Source organism: Mytilus edulis, chromosome 9, assembly GCF_963676685.1.
Source record: "Mytilus edulis chromosome 9, xbMytEdul2.2, whole genome shotgun sequence".
NCBI classification, from domain to species: Eukaryota; Metazoa; Mollusca; class Bivalvia; order Mytilida; family Mytilidae; genus Mytilus; species Mytilus edulis.
The window spans coordinates 25,670,429-25,691,034 of NC_092352.1; the positions used below are offsets into that span (position 1 = coordinate 25,670,429).

General features: G+C 30.4%; 1 protein-coding gene across 4 annotated transcripts in view; it reads left to right on the forward strand.

Moving 5' to 3' along the window:
• Positions 1 to 19,136, forward strand: part of LOC139487897 (dual 3',5'-cyclic-AMP and -GMP phosphodiesterase 11-like) — a 93,624-nt gene extending 74,488 nt beyond the window's left edge. For all 4 annotated transcript variants that reach the window (XM_071273098.1, XM_071273097.1, XM_071273099.1 and 1 more), the window contains 11 exons: positions 1,050 to 1,193; positions 1,765 to 1,911; positions 3,858 to 3,965; positions 4,568 to 4,677; positions 5,856 to 5,943; positions 10,314 to 10,414; positions 11,456 to 11,533; positions 11,984 to 12,047; positions 13,754 to 13,828; positions 14,654 to 14,737; positions 15,445 to 19,136. In XM_071273098.1, the coding sequence (XP_071129199.1) occupies positions 1,050 to 1,193; positions 1,765 to 1,911; positions 3,858 to 3,965; positions 4,568 to 4,677; positions 5,856 to 5,943; positions 10,314 to 10,414; positions 11,456 to 11,533; positions 11,984 to 12,047; positions 13,754 to 13,828; positions 14,654 to 14,737; positions 15,445 to 15,645 (1,200 nt within the window). In that variant the 3' untranslated portion in view covers positions 15,646 to 19,136. The remainder of the gene's footprint in view (positions 1 to 1,049; positions 1,194 to 1,764; positions 1,912 to 3,857; positions 3,966 to 4,567; positions 4,678 to 5,855; positions 5,944 to 10,313; positions 10,415 to 11,455; positions 11,534 to 11,983; positions 12,048 to 13,753; positions 13,829 to 14,653; positions 14,738 to 15,444) is intronic.
• The last annotated feature ends 1,470 nt before the right edge of the window (positions 19,137 to 20,606 follow it).

The following is a 20,606-nucleotide window of genomic DNA, read 5'->3' on the forward strand; positions in this document are numbered from 1 at the left end:
CATTTTCGTCTAAAAGTACTTTTTTGAAACAGACTATAGCATTTCAAAATATGGAATATGTGAATATTTGTGTTTTAACATCGATAACTGTTTGTTAACTATAAAATGGCATGCTTATTCTTATTCTTTTAGTTTGTTATTCGTGTGAACTCTTCAATATTCGAAGGGGATCATTTCCGTACATTTTCGCTGAATTTGGTAATTTCGATAACAGCACTTGGGTCGAGATTGTTATGTTTAAAAATCGATTTATATTCACAAACTCTAGACATGTACTTGCTCTTTTCGAACAAATCGACAGAACTTCAGAAAATGGCATATTCGTTCCACAGTAAGTCAAAAGTCGAGCCCACCCTTGTTTCTAAGGTAAAACACAATACAAATATGAAACAGACTATAGCTTAAAAACTAGATAATCAATATTTCATTTTTCACCAAAAAACCCGGTTTCACATCAAATGTCAAGTAAAATGACTGTTTTTGACACTTTTTGAGCACTATCATAAAGAAATGTCGATGCTGTATAGATTGAAATAAACAATTAATTTCCCCATAGGCGACAATGGTAGCCTTTTTCGAGATACAGACTTTAGAAAGTTGATTTTATTAATGAAACCTTGCTAGAATCAAAGAAAAGTTATTAGGACAGTATTTGTTGGTCCCAAAAATATAGGTTCGCGTTGCTTTTCTTAGCGTATTTTGTACTTATCTCCCATGCCTAACAATTTTGCCCTTAAAAATTAGTGTCTTGTCCTAGCGTTGAAAAGTCATCTCAGTGCCTTCAGGGCTACGGAATAATTTTTATTTTGCCTTTTGTATAAAGCAGACTGCACAAAGTCTCTAAAAATAAAAAAGAACGGGCGCACATATCGACCAATCAGGATTAGCCATACTCTTAATTCTGAATACCATGTTATGCTCATAAAATGGCTGCGCCCATAAAATCTAATGGTGTATTGTAACCTATATTAAGAAACCACAAATTTTTATACATAATCTAAGGTCATGGTTGGTATCTGCATTACATATTGTATTTTTTCTGATTTCAGGCCTTTGCAATATTTTGTGGTATGGGTATAGACAATACACAAATGTATGAGAAAGTAATGAGAGCTGTTGCTAAGCAACAAGTGGCACTGGAGTGTTTGTCCTATCATGCGTCAGCACCAGCAGATGATGCTAAGAGATTAACGGTTAGTATTAAAAAACATGATAGATGAAAATGAGAGTGATCAAACTATTTTATTTAGTATTCACATCCGGAATATGCATTAAATATGTTTAGCTGGACTTTAATGTGTCAATCTACAAAGCTCTGAAGTTGCAATTTAAGAGTGAGTTTTCAAAAATAACAATAAAGAGCTGCTGAACCAACGCCTCTTGTGTTTTGTGCTGGTAGAGTTCCCTTAAGTGGATACTTAAAAAAAATAATAATAGTATGAATTTTCTGAATAGAATTGGCAAAAAGAAGATGTGGAATACACATCAAGCAGACAGAAAAACAAAGACAAAAATAACCAAAAATGTAAAGGTCTTATTTTGTACAATATTGCTAAACTGAAATAACAGACAAAGCAAACAGATTATCTTAAAAAATAAAACCCACAATTACAGCTTTGAGTATGGTTTATTTTTCAGAAAACCTCATACTGCTATCTTAGGAAAGTTAATTACTCTTCAGAAAATTCATGTACTAATAGCTCACAGAATATATTTAATTTTCCGAAAATCATCATACTCAAGTGATATGTTTTTTTTCTCCAGAAAATGCCCATACTCACATCTCAGGAATATGGTTTATTAGATTACTCATTCATAGATTTTAATCTTGACGATGACGACACATTGAAAGCTAGTATCAGAATGTTCCAAGATCTCAATTTAGTGGACAAATTCAGAATTAACTATGAGGTTAGTAATCAATCATTAGTGTTTAGTTATTCTGATTTAATTTATGATATATGAGCCCATATACCCTATGGACAAAAAGATAGATCAGAATGGTAATGTTGAAATTAGGACACTTCAGTAAAATTATAATTGTTGTATCAGCTCAACATGAGGTAGGGATTCATTCCCTGTCAGTGCCCTATATTCTCTTCGCCTAATGGCTCAGGGGATATAAACACTGTGGCAAGGAGTATGAGTCTATATCCCTATGAAGATTCTGAATAACATGTAATATTTTTACTGAGTTATATTTTCACAAGATCTTTTTATTGTAAAACTGTTTTTATATATTTGACAGAACTTAGAAAAGTATTGCGTATTAAAGAAATAAAGATGTAAACAAATTTTATAACATTGTGTGTCTATAAACATATTGATAAATGCTGCTAGCATTTATTCATATTCTTCTGAAAAACTCTAAAAAACAAATTAAGTACGCTTATGGTAATCGGAAATGTTTATTGTAAAAGTAACCTTGAGATACCAGATATTGGTTATTGAACTTTGCTGCTTTACGAATTCTCCATACTTGAAATATAAAAACCCCATTAAGTACATTGTTGCCACATAACAGATTAAATATAACTGAACATTTCCATTTTTCATTCACGATCATATTTATAAATGCTTCAATATTGTTACATCTAAATAGTCAACCTAACATGGTGATTTAATATTTAAATCCATTTCAAGAGTTTATTTAAGTGATGGTTAAACCATATTCTCAGAATAAATTAACTTTAGGATTGTAAATTTTTATTTCTAAAGACATTAAATAGGTAACCTACATAAGTTTTCTCACGCATAAAATTCCGAACTTGACATTTTTTATAAAATGATATCAATCAATATGTCTGTCCTTATTTTTGTTTTTCTTTCAAAATCTTGTTATTGTGCAAGATTTATATAAAAATAAGTAGAAGAGGTAAGATTGCCAAAGAGAAAACTATCCACTATAGATAAAGGAGAAGGATATTAACTACAACAGGTCACAATACGACCTTCAACATTGAGCAAAACCCAAATTGTATTGTAGGCAATATAAGACCCATAAGACAACAAGATGTGAAAACAGTTTAAATTTTTTGGCTTGATATCAAGACTAATAACATTTTATAGTAAAAAAATAATTATGTCAAACAATTACTATTCAATATACCTGGTCTGGTACAGGTTAAATAAAGATTGTGGTTGGTTAATCTTCTTTGTGCAGGCTGAACCCTTCCCATAACCTGGGGTCAGTGTAACAATACAACATGAAAAGAAAAATAATAGGTTGAAAAGAGCTTGTCTCATCAGATCGCCACATAATTCAATCTCTTGAATGTGTTTTATTTTTAAGAACATGCTTTAGTCAAGAAAGCATAAACATGATTATCTGCAGTCAAGAAAAAACAAACAAGTAAAACTTTTTCTTTTCCAATGCCTTTTCGTGCTCTCAAAAGATGTAGAAAGCGCAGAAACAGAAAATTTTCATATCACAATGTGTTTCAAATTAAGTAACCAATATCAACCTGAGGTCTCATGATATCGATTAAGGGTTGATTCTGGAGTGAAAAGATTTTGACATGTATTTTTTACTTGACCATATATTCCATGATTTTAAAGAGAGTGTGGTAAATGGTAACACTTGCTGCAGCATCAGTAAATAAAAAATCTGGATTCATTAATATTCGTTGAACACTAATTTATCTTGGTGTCATGGGTTCAGGTGAAGGGTGGGTGAACCACGAATTCAAATTTTCAAAGAATTACAAAATTTCTATAGGCTTGAATGCAGATATCAGCAAAACCGCAAGTTTTCTTGAATCCAAGACAATTGATACCCACAAAAATAAAGGAATCAACAGTATTTAAATAATAATTTTATATTGCATTTATTCTGATCTTTTTCTTTTTCTTTATAGACGTTATGTCGATGGTTATTGAGTGTGAAGAAAAATTACAGGAATGTGACATATCATAACTGGAGGCATGCTTTCAATGTGGCACAGACAATGTTTTGTATGCTCAGGGTAATTATTTATAGTTGCCGCCATAAAGCCATTGTTGTCACATGGAAACTAACATTAAAAATTCTTATAGTGGTTCTGTAAGCATAGAGTAATCATCTTTGGCTTAATTATGCTTTGAATGCTATGTTAATGTCTCAGTGTTATTACTAAGTAGCCAGAGCAGTGTTTTATATGGTCAGAATATTTGTAGAAGCAGTAGATATGCTATGTATGCCTAGAGAAATAACCAACTAGAAGACATGGGCTTTCATTGCCAGTTTGTATGCTCTGGATATGAGTATAAGGTGATGTGCTCTCTGCACTTTTTATGCTAAAAGTAATTGTCAGCAACAGGAGATAAGCTTTCATTGCTTTGTATACCTAATATAGATTATCTTTAGAAGGAGATAATTATGCTCAAAACAATTATCAGTAAGAGTAGAAATGCTTTTATATTAGTTATTGATCCAAGGATCTATCAGTATACAATTATGAATCAGCCCAAATTCTGAAGCCAATGTATTAAAAATCAATTATAAATAATTAGACCATGCACAAATATTTTTCTTAGTATTCTGTAAAAGATAAATATAAATGTATTGATATTGTTATCCTATTTTTAGGTAGGACAAATGGACAATGTTTTGACAGATTGTGAAAGACTAGCCTTAATGGTTGGCTGTTTATGTCACGATTTAGATCACCGAGGGGTCAACAATCAGTTTTTAAACAGGTATGATACATGTTAAGTTAAAGACTTTAAACTTTTGTTATTTTCTACTTAAATGCCAAACATGTAATATTAAGTAAAAACAGCAAACACTAGTCAGTTGACTGGGCTTGGCCTAAGAGAGAGGCTGACAGGTCTTCCTGCTGACTTTTTGAACTAGCACATTATAAATCTGCCTCAACATGTCGTCTAGTACAAAGTATGGTTCATATTCACATCCCACATTCTGAATATCATTTTCATTGCTGCTTGACGATAAACAGCAATACATCCATTCATTTAGGAATCTGTAGTTTTTTCTTATTCAGAATTTCTATGGCTAAGAAGTTAGTACTGCAGTAGATGATTTCAGTATTTTTATGCACAGTGTAAACATAAAAATCTTAAACAACACCTTTTTGTGCTATGATTTCAAGACATATTGATATACATGTACATGTAATATTAGAGGTAGATATGATATGCTATTCCAAATTGATTACCGGTGTCAAATTTGTCATTAACACATGATGGCATTTTTTTAGATCACAAAAATAGCAACAATAAACCATCTATCTTGGCATAGATCAGTTTGAAAATAAACTGATCCAGTTACTAAATTAAAGTATATGAATGCCTAAGAATGTAAATTTAACACACTAATTACTTGTACCGGTAATATTTTATTGATTCATGCAATATTTCAATAGACAAACTAGTCATCGGGTGCATGCAGCCATCCAGGTTTAAATCGGAGGCTGATAAGAAATTTTTTCAGCTTATCATATATTTCCTGCAATTTATCACCAATCTTATTGTGTTGTGCAAATGGTATGACCAGTAAGTTCAAGATTTATTCCTTTGGTTTATGATAAAGAAGTTTTTCATCTCTATCATTGAGTCCATCATGTAAAATTTGATTTCTGTTTCACCAACATATTTCAAGTTCATCAATCAAGAACTATACATACTTTTCCTGTTTTACTACTGTGCTGATACAATTACTTCTTCTGCATGGCTTGTAATACCTTATTTTCAAGGTCTTTTGTTTTTTTTCGCCTTAGATTTAGGAGATAATTGTATTGTATTTTAGCTCCAATGGCATCAATTGGTGATTTGATGGTTGCAAATTGAGTTTACTGGTAACATGTTAACCTCTTGTTCATATTGCTAGTATTTAAATAAGCAATATTTTATTTCAGGTCCATGTCACCATTAGCAGAATTATATTCCACATCCACATTAGAACATCACCATTTTGATCAGTGTATTATGATACTCAGCACAAAGGTTAGTCAGAAATAATTACCTTTTAAAGTGATTTTATTTGAAAAAGCAAAAAACTTTAGAAAAGTTCACATGGCTAAATCATGTTAATGATGATATCACAGTACATGTGTATTCTGTGTGACCAGAACTTTGATTTTTATCAAAGTATGTCAGCTTCCATTTTTTATATGCACAATTCGTTACAGATGAACTCCAACCTATTATTTCTCTGTAATCTGTAATTGAATATTAAGATGAAAAAATTATCCCAGAATATTCAATGGATTATACAATAAAAGAAATACTGAAAATTTTGAGTGATTGCAACATTTTTATGGGTAGAAGATTTAGGTTTTATACTTTTATCCCTTGTAATTGAAAAGGTCTCCAATTACTTTTGCAATATTATCAGATATCAATTTCAATTTGTTTTGAATGATTCTTTCAGAACTGAATTCTTATGAGTGCAATGCAATATAATATTATTGGAGTTTTATAGACAATTTGGGAGTATATATAATACTTCATTATTTCCAGTTTATTGCATCTTCAACATATAAAATTCACATTCAGTAAAAATAAATACATCTTCCTCCTCAACAACAGGATAGCTTTGCCAACTATTTTTTTTTCAATTTATAAACTTTTTATCTTGGGCACACCCATGAAAACCCGAGAGTACTATGATAATGCTTACCAAATTTTTTGCGCAATGAGTAATTGCCCTTTAAAAGATATTTTAGTAAAAAACTATAGTGAGAAAATGTGTATTAGAGTTATTGCCCTTAAATTACATTTTTTTTTTACTAATTCAAATGTATCCATATCATAAAAAATCGTTTTAGATTGTTATAAAAAAGCTGTAAATAGAAAAAAATGATAAGCAATACCAGATATATTTTTGACAGGACACAGATTCAGGCTTTTAGGTGCCACTTGTTATGAAGACTAGCTATTAGTCTATGATGAGTTTAAGATTATGCGTTCCAGAGTTATGTGCATAAATTGTTAAAAACCTAGGCACTTTTTAGAAGTCTTGTCATAACTCAAGTTCTTGCTAAAACTATCACCTGAAACTTAATAAACATGTCACTATTTATAAAACATTTCCTCTCTTCTGATGATTTTAGTATAAGTCATTCTAAGGTTATGGTACTCAAATTGATTAAAAAACACATTTTTTTTTTTTAAATTATGTCTTACAATAACTCAAGTCTACTTTCTAGAATCCTTGTGAAAGTTTACACCTGTATTTATTAATAACATGCATTAAATGTTCATACATATTTAAAACCAGATGCTCCGCAGGGCGTAGCTTTATACGACCGCAGAGGTTGAACCCTGAACGGTTTGGGCAAGTATGGACACAACATTCAAGCTGGATTCAGCTCTAAATTTGGATTGTGATTAAATAGTTGACACAGCATAGGTTTCTGACACAGAATGAATGTGTTCTAATGAACTTAAAATTTTTGTTTTCTCTTAGAGCAATTCACTATGCTGTTGAATATTAATCCTCTCAAAAAAATGTTTGAAGAAATTTTCTTTTTTATTTATGAAATTTCAAATGAGAAAAATTGAACCCAATTTTTTTAATCACATCCCCCTTTCCCTTATTCCAAAACTAATCTTAATTAAAACTTCTAATGGAGTTTGCAACAATAACTACTCATTTAAATACATCATAAAATATTAAGATGTAAAAAAACTGCTTGTTATCACTGAATGGTAAAGATTATTTTACTTTATCAGTTGGTAGTAAAAAGTGAATATACATTGTATATTGTATATAACAAAGATTTAAGTTGATTCTGGACAAAGAAAGATAACTCCAATTAAAAAAAAATCTTGCTATTGCACAATATTTTGCAATTAGATATTTCTTGCTTACTATTCTGGACAAAGAAAGATAACTCTAATTAAAAAAAAATTTGCTATTTCACAATATTGTGCAATTAGATATTTCTTGCCATTACGCAATACTGTGCAATTGAAAAGACTTGCTATTGCACAATACTTAATATAATAATTTTAGATCCTGATTTGGACCAACTTGAAAACTGGGCCCATAATAAAAAATCTAAGTACATTTTTGGATTCAGCATATCAAAGAACCCCAAGATTTCAATTTTTGTTAAAATCAGACTAAGTTTAATTTTGGACCCTTTGGACTTTAGTGTAGACCAATTTGAAAACAGGACCAAAAATGAAGAATCTACATACACAGTTAGATTTGGTATATCAAAGAACCCCATTTATTCAATTTTTGATGAAATCAAACAAAAAAAGTTTAATTTTGGACCCCGATTTGGACCAACTTGAAAACTGGGCCAATAATCAAGAATCTAAGTACATTTTTAGATTCAGCATATCAAAGAACCTAACTGATTCATTTTTTGTCAAAATCAAACTAAGTTTAATTTTGGACCCTTTGGACCTTAATGTAGACCAATTTGAAAACGGGACCAAAAGTTAAGAATCTACATACACAGTCATGACAGTTAGATTCGGCATATCAAAGAACCCCAATTATTCAATTTTGATGAAATCAAACAAAGTTTAATTTTGGACCCTTTGTCCCCTTATTCTGTTGGGACCAAAACTCCCAAAATCAATACCAACCTTCCTTTTATGGTCATAAACCTTGTGTTTAAATTTCATAGATTTCTATTTACTTATACTAACGTTATGGTGCGAAAACCAAGAAAAATGCTTATTTGGGTCCCTTTTTGGCCCCTAATTCCTAAACTGTTGGGACCTAAACTCCCAAAATCAATACCAACCTTCCTTTTGTAGTCATTAACATTGTGTTTAAATTTCATTGATTTCTATTTACTTAAACTAAAGTTATTGTGCGAAAACCAAGAATAATGCTTATTTGGGCCCTTTTTTGGCCCTTAATTCCTAAACTGTTGAAACCAAAACTCCCAAAATCAATCCCAACCGTTCTTTTGTGGTCATAAACCTTGTGTCAAAATTTCATAGATTTCTATTAACTTAAACTAAAGTTATAGTGCGAAAACCAAGAAAATGCTTATTTGGGCCCTTTTTGGCCCCTAATTCCTAAAATGTTGGGACCAAAACTCCCAAAATCAATACCAACCTTCCTTTTGTGGTCATAAACCTTGTGTTAAAATTTCATAGATTTCCATTCACTTTTACTAAAGTTAGAGTGCGAAAACTAAAAGTATTCGGACGACGACGAAGCAGACGACGACGCCAACGTGATAGCAATATACGACGAAAAATTTTGCGGTCGTATAAAAATATTATAAAATACCTTACAATAATTGCTGAATTTACAGAATTAGTTTTGACTCTCCTGTATCATTTGAAAACCAATTTATTTTATTTTTTTCCCTGTCAAATATCTTTTATGATTCCATATAATTGAATTTATATGTCACAAATGAAATTGAAATGGAGCTAAGTTACAGCGAGCATGATATTATTGTCATGAAATATTGATAGAACCGAGGTCAATGTCATCTCAAGTATCACTTATTTAAGTTAATTTACATTCGTTAAGTTGTTTTTTGTGCAATAATTACTCTCAAAGGAATACATTTTTTCAGGAAACAGTGAAAACAAATTTTAATCATGTAATGGAACCATTTCTGTGACGACACTAATTGTTGTCCTTAATAACAGATTGTTATAACGATTTTAACTAATGACTTTAAGAACATTGGGGTACAGTCTGATGTAACAGATATTTTTCAAGAGCTGATGTCAGTTTTCATACAACTGAAAATATTCTGGAGCAAATTATTGCGAGATGTTTATTATGGTCATTATTTCCCATCTGGAGATAATTTAGTTGACATTAATTAATTGTTGCTTGCTTACCTTAATACTAAGTGTGACAATTATGATAAGGGTAGATAACTCAATTTTTTCAGAAATAAATACCCCCAAAAATATTAATATATATATACATTTGTATGTACTATATTTAAATTTGTTTGTTCAGGAGGCAGATACAGTCAATCTTTCACATTTTCATCAACTTTTCTAAAACCATAAGTCCAGTAACCAAACTTGGCAGGAATAAAATATTATTTCCATTTGTCTGTTCCAAGTCAGATTCTACCTCATTGCTAGTTGTGTTTTTGTTTATTCAGAGAATTGGGTTTCAATGGTAGGTCTTGGGTTGTTTCTGTTAAATATATTAACAACTTTTATAGACTCAGATAAGACTTGAACAGATTGTAAAAAAAAACTGTCTAATGTTAAAGATTGTTTGTAGGTACCCCTCTAGATGTCTTTTGAGTTATTTTTTGTTTGCTATCTAACATACTCCACATCTCATTTGATATATATATATTTACACTTAATGATAGTTTTTAAACCTTTTTTTCATGATTACCCGTATTGACATATTTTTCCAGGGAAATGATATTCTTAGTAGTTTGAAACCAGACGAATATGAACGGGTTATACAGTTATTAGAGAGTGCCATCTTGGCCACAGACTTAGCGCTGTATTTTAAGTGAGTAATGTTTATTTCACGAAGTAATTAAAGTAACAGTTCTTTGTTTTGATTGTTCCATACTTAAAATGTTTATTATAAAACCATCAACACATTTTCTGGTTTGCTATCTGTTTATTTTATAGTTGAAAAAAGTTAGAAGTGAATTGTAAATTTCTCATCTTACTGTAAGATGCTAAATGCAACGCATATGTCTAAATCCCTAATTGACTGTACATATGGCATAAACAAACTTAAATTATTGTCTCTAAATTGGATACCCAAAATTAGAAAAAATTTATATTTATGAATAATTATTGTTTAATATAATAAAAACAGACATTATGATATTTATGGTGGATGATTAAAAAATATGCAATTTTACTTGCTTTGAAACCATCAAATCACCAAATGATAGTGGCAACTTTTGAAATATATATGTGTACAGTACAGCTCTTCCTTGTAATGCAATGAAAGTAATCTTTTTTACAACAAAAAACTTTATTATATACCTTAATGAAATCTTAGACAAATGACAAAAAGTTTAATGAAGAATTTAAATTTTCAACAATATTGTACCAAATTTGTGTCAAGAGTTTAACTTTAAATGTCTTATTTTACAACATTATTGCTGTAGATTCTAGAGTTACTTTCTGTGGTCTTGATTTACCCATTTTTCATGCTTCATAACTGCCTCTAAGGTCTAGTTTTGGTAATACACAATGTACCAAAATTTACTGCATATGAGATAAATGTTTCACAGTACTTAAAAACTTAAGGTTTGTTTCTCCAAGGTCATAAATTCCTTTCAGATCATTTCTAGATTTTACTTCATTAGGAATGCTCAACCCAAATTTTGAAAACAAGGATGTATGAATACCTGAATTCCAGTGGGGCTAAATAATCAAAAATAACCTAAAAAGATTAGCCAAATTTATCAAAGGTCATCTTTGACTTAGCATCATTTAAAAGTTAAAGAAGACAAAACTAAGGAAAATCTTTTGTTTATCAAAGGATATATAAATTTCATATGATTTAACAAATTTAATTGGTTTCTTTTAGATTCAGAGGAGAGTTTTTCCACTTGGTGGAAGATAAACAAGCAGATTGGAGCAAAGAAAGTGATAGAGGTTTACTCAGGTTAGTGCTGAATATATAAAAGATTTACTCCAGTTTAAAGTCAATTTAGATTTAGGTATACTCAGATAATATAAAGAGATAAGAAGATATGATATAATTGCCAATGAAACAACTCTCCACCAGAGACCAAATGACATAGAAGTTAGCAACAATAGAACAGAGTATGTCTTTTACATTGTCTTAGTCAGAGATTTACTCAGACTGGTCTTTACATTGCCCTAAACAATCGTTATGTTATTTGGCTAATCTTTCAAATTGTCTAGCTGAGACCAATTTACTCAATCCTTTGAATTGCCATTGAAACAAATTAGTCCTTTAGAAAAAGTAGGAAGATTTCAGGATATTGACTTTTATATTGGTTTTCATGCTTTTGTTATACCCTCAGTTTGTTGTCACCAATATATTTTGAGAGAAAATATAAATGAATAATGAATTGTATGATTAACGTAGGTCAATGATGATGACAGCATCAGATGTGTCAGCTATCACAAAACCATGGGAAGTACAGAGAAAGGTCAGTAGTAATATATTAGTCTGTTTACTATGGTATGTGTTCCCTAATAGAGGGAGAACAAAGACTTAAACTCAAACCCCAAAAGACACGTTTTTCTTGATAGAATTCGATTGAAGATTTATTGACCATTATCAAAATAAATCATAACTAAAACAATGACTAGACAGGAAATATGTCTTTTTTGTTGTTGAAAACTAATGAATCAGGATTCATTTCACGAGTCACAAAATCAATAGCTCATCTTTTGATTTTTCCTCAAAATCTGATAAACATGCTTATTTCCATTGAAATGCTTGCCAATGTGGTTGAAATTCAGATAATTACATGTATGTCAACTTTCACATAATTCTCTGATGTTGTTCTGTGTGGGGTGTTAATGTCAACCCTCGATAAGAATGTAACTCTGAGGAATGTAAGGCTCGTCAAAAATAATTATATTTCGCTTTCTTACAAACTATTCTTCAACTTGAAACTCTTTTTATCTTGAAACAATGGACTCAAAACTTGGGATCAAATATGGCCCTTCCAATACATATACTGGCACTCCTTTCATTCTACCAAATGTATAATCTTCATATGGATAAGAAATCAATTGGAGTAGATCAAATTCCTATAATCTGCCAGTTGAATAAGCATAGATTTACTGCATAAGCTTTATATATCAATTATATACAATTTATAATTAATATTCTATAAAGTGCAGGTTTCTAGGATTAAGGAAAGTACCACCTGCTGTTGTGTAGATTGTATTCCTAATTAATTATCAGGTGTATTATTCACTTCCTGTTGAAATGAAAGTAGAATCAGCTGTATTTGTGATAAGACAGATTAATGATAATAATTGATAAATAACAATGCAGGTGTAGGATGGGAATAACATTTTGTTGATTACAATTTGATGTAGTAGGCATGCTATATTTGACACAGGTGTACAATATTGTATTAATATACAAGTTTCATTCATTAAATATCTAGCATGTTGATCAAATATGTTATTGGAAAACCTGATCGATTGATTGACGATTGATTGAAGTCTTTTTAATGTAAAGCAGCAAATATTACAAGCATTCTTAGCACAATAACATGTTTATATAGCTTTAGCTCACTCACATGTTTACAGTCTGCAGAAAGACATGTAAAAACAAATTGCCTATACCTCTAAGAAAAGAAAGAATGTGGGGTATCCATCCATGACACAATATCAGTATATAAACAGCAAAAACTCTAAAAAATCAAGGAACTGCATTTTAATTGCTGTTTTTGGTCTCAAAGTCACAGTTAGGCTTTCAACACTGACCAAATGTCCTTACCTCATTGCAAGTTAAAGATGCTCACAAAGCCACCCTTTTAAGCCAAATTATTTGTAAACTGACGTCTATGCCATTATTGTGAATTGAAGTGCTAGAATAAAGCCACTTATAACAATACATACTATACTGACTGTTAGCAGAACAGTATTTGAACTTTCTTCTAAATGCTGCTTTTATGACACAGAAGCAGCAAATACCCATCCAGATCAAACCTCAAGGAAACTATGATGGTATACATGAACTCTAATTTTCTCTACAAATGTCTAATCTATAACATTCACTAGATATTAATTGCTGTTACGGTACTGGTTAATAGATTAATATATATTTTAATTTAAGACATAAGACAAAAAAGACCTGCTTATAACTTTCATTCTGTTTTTTCTTTATATTTAGGTTGCAGAATTGATAGCTAATGAGTTCTTTGAACAAGGAGATTTAGAAAAGATACAGTTAAAGATAACACCAATGGTATGTAACTTCATAGCCTTTTTTAACTACCTGCTTTGTTATAGAATCAAATGCTTTTTTTAAATTTAAAGGAAATAAAAGCAAGTGACATTCATATTTTGAATTTTAGCTTTGAAGAGCTTCTTTCTGAAAATGTGATTGTCATTTACCACCTTATGTATAAATCAACAAAAACACAGCTTTTAATTGTAATATTTACAAATCTTTGAAATATAAAATATATACTTTATTAACACTTTCAATCTGACTGTCACATTTTAAACACAAAACTTTGGCAGAAATTGTTTAATTAGTTAAAAGCTAGTGAGTATCATCTGATGTGCAATCAATTATATGTCATATAAGCTGACATTTTCAAAATCATAATGTAGATTTCATTATAGATTTCTCATAAAGTAGTTATCAATTTGAAATAAATATTATATAAGCATATCATATCATTAGGATAATAATTTATTGTTGTGTAATTCTATTAATTATTCATATTCATAATTTACGTTGCAAAATGTCAACTTTTTTTTCAAATTAAAAAAAAAAAACTATTTTACAAATATAACTGGTTGTACGAAGTACATGAAGAACTTAGTACATGAACAAAGTGTAAAAATAGTGTTGTTTTATTATGTTGTTTGAGAAATGAGAATTCAGTCATGGCTCATCAACTTCGAATAGTTTTCACAGTTAACAGCTGAAGTATTGCCATTTAGATAAAACATTTACATTATCAAAATAACATAATGACAGACATCTCTCTGTGTCAACAATTTATTATATATTTTATCCATCTTTGTACTATTTTCCATATATTTTGTTATCTTTTCGAAGGATATGATGAACAGAGAAAAGAAAGAGGAGTTACCCAGAATGCAGGTTGGCTTCATCGATGCCATTTGCATGCCAGTATATCAGGTAAATAAGAAAAGAAACTTGATTTATAGGGGAACATTGTGAACATGACTAAAACTATTTATGCACAGAAGTTTTAGATCATTTTGGTATAGATGTGCTATCAAAGTACCTCCCCTCGATTTTATGAGAACAAATATTTAGTCAGCTATCAAAAAGAGGAAAATAAAATAAATATAGAGGATCTGTTCTTGATATGCTTTATATGTCTGCTGTTTCTCTACATTACAATGAACATAATAGTGGTAGCCTCTATCTGTTCTGCACACTTTATAAAAATACAATTTTTTCTGAGATCTATTGTTTGATTGGATATTTGGAGTTGAATACATCTAAATAATCATGTCAGGTTGAGTTTTCACATGAGATCAGGCCATTTATCATTTTTAAATTGTATAAATCGTAAAACCTTGTGAACATTATACTGAATTGTTTGAACATAAACTGATATGCCTGTATAGACTCAGAAGACATCTGTATATATATTTCTGGTATTTTTAAATCACAGTACTATTTGACATTTAGATGCAGTCAAACCTGTTTTACACAGAATTTTCCTTGTGTTATAAAATGAAAAGTTCATCACATATTTTCAGTTATAACATTTTCAAATAGATGTATTGATGAGATGTACTTTATGGAAAAAAATCAACTTTTTATAGTAATTTCAATAGTTTCTTTTATCTGAATATTTAATTCTTCTATTCTAGGCAATTGCAAAGGTGTCCCCTAAATTATCACCTCTCTTAGATGGTTGTGCTAAAAATAGAGATAACTGGTTACAAGAAGCACAAAGTAAACATGTTCAGGACCAGTGTGGAAGGGAAAATGAAAGTAAAGATTTATGTGAAAGTGAAAGAAAAGACAGAAAAAGGAGTAATGGCCATGATGAAAAAATGGATGTTAGCTGATAACAACTCCTGTCCTATTTATTGCATTTAGTCCCATTTTCTTCTCAGAATTCCATAGTTTTTTGTAATAATATAATTAGTACATACATGTGTTTAAAATGGCATTAGAAGTTAGATTCTTCCAATTATTTTATTTATATAATTTAATCAGTTTTTATCATCTCAAGTGTAAAGGTGATTGTTAAAACCTTTTGCATTTATCTTTTGTCTCAAAGAGAGACAACTCTTACTGGATCTAGATTTTATTTTCATATAAAACCTGTTCATTGCTATATTTTTTCTTTCATTTATTCTGATGACAGTAAAAGGATTAGATATGACTGTTGGACCATCCTGAACTTTATATTTATGCAATATTTTGATACATTTATAATCATCTAATAGTGAAAGAAACATTTTCTTTCATTAGAATGCCTCATATGTAATGGAGGGTATATCTCTTGGCAATGCAGTTATTACTCAGAATATCTACCTAAAACTATTGTTGATATCTACCTCTTTTTTGTTGATTTCATTGTTTTACTTCATTGAATTGGGGGAAACAGCTATATACTATTGAAACAAAACCACACAATCATTTAGTTAGAGCTAGTCTATATTACATAGTGACTTGGTTAATGTGCTTGTAATACTTTTAGAAACATTGAAACTATTGTTTTCCAAGTCTTGCCTCATCTTTAAAATCAATAGATGTCTTCAATTTTAAAATATTTATCAGAAAAAGTTTTTGTTTTAAAAAATTACTTCCCTTGTAGGAAAAGCTGTCTGAGAACATTATTACCTCTAGTCTGTGGTTTAGGAATGATCAATTAAAACATATAATAAAATTGTCTCACATGAAGACTGTTGAGGGAAGATCCTGAATACTGACCTCCTTGACACAACTTTATTTTTTTTAGTTATATTTTTGATAAGGCAACATGAGGATAATCTACATTAGATTTGGTCATAGAGTTTTCATATTACATATCCATACTGCAATTGTTTAATGCATAATTTAATGTAGAAGATTAACTGTGATATTATTGTACATACAGATGTTTATGTCTTGTTTGTGTAAATTTAGAATGTAGAGTAGTGTAGATTAGTTATTTTCAAGGATCTGCTAATTTTTTTTAATCTTTGTATAAAGAGACAAAAACACAGAATGTATAGATCAATGAAACGGCTAATTATTAAAAAGAAATTTAAAGGGATTACATTTAAAATTGTAATAAGATTTTGTATACGTACCTTGCACAGAAAATAGAAATAAAGGATTTGGTCAAACAATTTATGTTGTAAGATAAAAAAAACATTTAGAAAAACCAATTTTACATGAAATTCCATTACAAAATTTGTGTAGGCTGTATGATTCTTTGTCATTGCATCACTTCAAAAACATATAGAACTGTTCAGTGTGTCAAATATACTGTTAAGGGGAACAATACTTTTATTTTTAAGTCATATACATATTTACAGAAGTTTCTAGATTATATATTCGATAATCATATTGGAAAAGTTTTAATCATTAAAATGTCAATACCAAACACTGTGGCTCCTCTATGAGGACATTTTTTAATAACCATATTAACACAGTACATGTATCCAAGATACCTTGTCCTTTCACGATACCAATGACCAAAAGCACTTTGTAAAGTTGAAGTTTAAATTCATTTCTTGAAACACAAAACAACAGGTGACATTTTTGTGCCCATCAATTGAGAGAAATTGTTATGTAGATTTTTAATTCAAAGTATTTAGGTTCTTTTTCACAAGAAGATTGAAGAAAAATAATACCAAGTTTAGTTATCAGACACTATAGTTAAAAAAAAAAGGTAAGATTGGTGAAGGCTGTACAGTGACCGTTAGTTGTTCAACAACTTTTTATTTGAGAAAAAGGGATACATTTATACTCATTGAAACAATAATTTGTTACAGATTATGTGAAAAAAAATTATTGTAGTAGATTTCATATTGAAGTCAATACTTTTATACTTATGTACATCTTACAAATTGTTTGAATTTTCCAAAATAATTAAGAAACAGAAAGTCAGTCACATGAATAGGATGACACTTGTTAATTTAAACTACCTTTCTCTCACATAACCAAGGTGCTGAAATTTTTCATCAGTTTAATGAAATGAATTCAAACTGCAAATTGATAAAGTATTTAACCAATAAATATTATGAAAGGACAAACCAAACATCTTGAATAAGTAAAGAGGAAGTCTTCCTTTTATGATATTTACTTCATAGTGAAGTACACACTTTAGTTTAAAACAAAATTTGTGCTTATGCATACTAGTATTTCGAAATTTTTCATATTGCAAATTGAAGCAATTTTTTTATTTAGTTGATCAATAGATGGCTGCTGTTCAATAGTCCCAGTGTTTGTATGTGTTTTCATTTGTTTATTTTTAAGGATCATCAGCATTGTTATAAATTCTTGTACCAATTATGAAATTGAATTTTAATGTATTTTGATGTGGTACACTTCAGAACAGATTGCAGAGCAAACATTTCCAAATAGTCTTGTCACAGAACCATCTTTTCTTGAAAGTTTCATTCAAAGAAACCACTGTCACCAAAGCGCTATGAAGAAATATGCATTTTAATGATTTTGTGTAAGGCATTTCAATTTAGACTAAAGGGAGATAACTCTAAACCTACTTCAGTTCTGCTTGTGAAATCATGGAGACTTTAATTTAAATTTATTATTCACTGTGTTGAGACATTGAAAAATTGAATTTGTGTTTAATTTTAAGGTGATGGAAGTACTAATTGGATTTCATTTCATTATTGAAATTCAATTGTGAAAAGTATTTTAAAGTTTAGAATTGTGAATTATTTCCCTTTGTTCATAACTTTTGCTATTTAACTAGCTGAACCTTAGCTCAGTGCTTCACAATAAATGAACCAAGTCTGTATCGTCAATTGACCCATTTTTGGGGTAATTTCCCTGAATTGAGAAAATCATTTGTTACCCCTTTGAGTTTTAACGTTACATAAGAAGAGAAGACTTGTTAACAGAAATACACACATCAATTATATATTTTTACAGTGGTGTACTAGATTACTAGATTAATTTTTTTAAGTATTATTTTTCTTTATAGTAGGCCTAAAGATATTTAATTTTGACTGGTTGATAAGTAAATTTTAGTAAGGTAATTTTAGTGTTGTTAGTATTTCAATATTTTAAACATCTCAGCTGAGCTTTGTGCCTGTGAAATTGTACAACAATAATTTGCTGTGTCTAATTATTTGTGTTTTAACAAACATTTTTTGTCCATCATTTCATGACTAAGGAATCTCAAATTTGTGAAAAACCATTTCTAGACTGCCATCACCATGATGCATGTTGTGAAATCATGTTATATGTCAGATTAACTGCTGTAACTCAGTGTAAAACCATTTTGTGTAAAACCTTTGTCCATTTTATTGTGAATTGCAATTTCTGTGATACCTGATTAGAATATTTTATGAAATTCATAAATAAAACATAAATCTTACCAGTCTTTTATTACTCTTTGATCATGTCACTATTGTCATGTAAGCCTAATATTCGCCTCGCCCGTGACAAAAGTCATAGAATGTGAGACATAGGGAGTACAATCCACTGGTGACAATGTAAACTATTTGTATCATTATTCAGATGGTAGAAGACCTGATGGGTCAAACTATATATGCAGAAACCTTATGTTAAGAAGTTGTTTTGTGTCATGTCAGTGATTTGTCCTTTGTCACCGACCTACTTTTAATGGTTCAGTGACTGCTTAAATTTCAAAAATTATATTTGGTAAAAAGTTTCCTTGCAAGATCAATCTCTACCTCATTTTATGGATCAGTGATCATTAAGATAACATGGCCAAGTCTAATATCTCAGATTATATAAGCAATAGGTCAATGATGTTCATTGTATGGAAGGATTTGAAGGTGTACAATTAGGCCATTAGTGTTCTTGTGTGAATTGTTTTGGCAGTTGTATAGCCGACTATGTGATATGGGCTTTGTTTGAGGCCGTATGTTGACCTATGGTTGTGTATTTGTGTGTCATTTGGTCTTTTGTCTCATTGGCAATCATACCACATCTTATATTTATGTCCGTGATAGTAAGCTGTACATGCCTGGTTGGCATGGTTTATTTGATGAGACTGTTGTACAAGTGAGAAGTTTAGCACTATAAAACCAGGTTCAATCCACCATTTTCTACATTTGAAAATGCCTGTACCAAGTCAGGAATACGACAGTTGTTGTCCATTCGTTTGATGTGTTTTGTCATTTGATTTTGCCATGTGATTAGGGACTTTCCGATTGAATTTTCCTAGAGTCCAGTATTTTTGTGATTTTACCAATTATCTGTCCTTGGTCTCATCACTTGGCATCCATCGTCGTCCATCGTAGGCGTTAACTTTTTACATTTTGAAATTCTTCTTTAAGAGAACCATTGAATGGAATCAAACCAAACCCAGTATGAATGTGCCTTATGAGGTGCTGACCAAGTGTTGTTACTTTGTAGCCAATCCATCATCAAAGATGGCAGCCAGCAGGGGACTTGGTTTAACATAGGACCCTATGGGAAATACATACAAATGTCTTCTTTTAGAGAACCACTGAATGGAATCAAGTCAAACATAGCATGAATGTTCCTTATGAGATGCTGACCAAGTGTTGTTACTTTGTAGCCGATCCATCATCCAAGATCGCCACCAGCGGGGGACTTGGTTTAACATAGGACCCAATGGAAATACATACAAATGTCCTCTTTTAAAGAACCATTGAATGGAATGAAACCAAACATTGCATAAATGTTCCTAATGAGATGCAGACCGAGTGTTGTTACTTTGTCGCCAAACCAAAGTCCAAGATGGCCGCCAGTGGAAGACTATGTTTAACATAGGACCTTATGGAAAATACTTAGTCTCTTGTGGACAGTTATCTCATTGGCAATCATACCACACCTTCTTTTAGAGAACCACTGA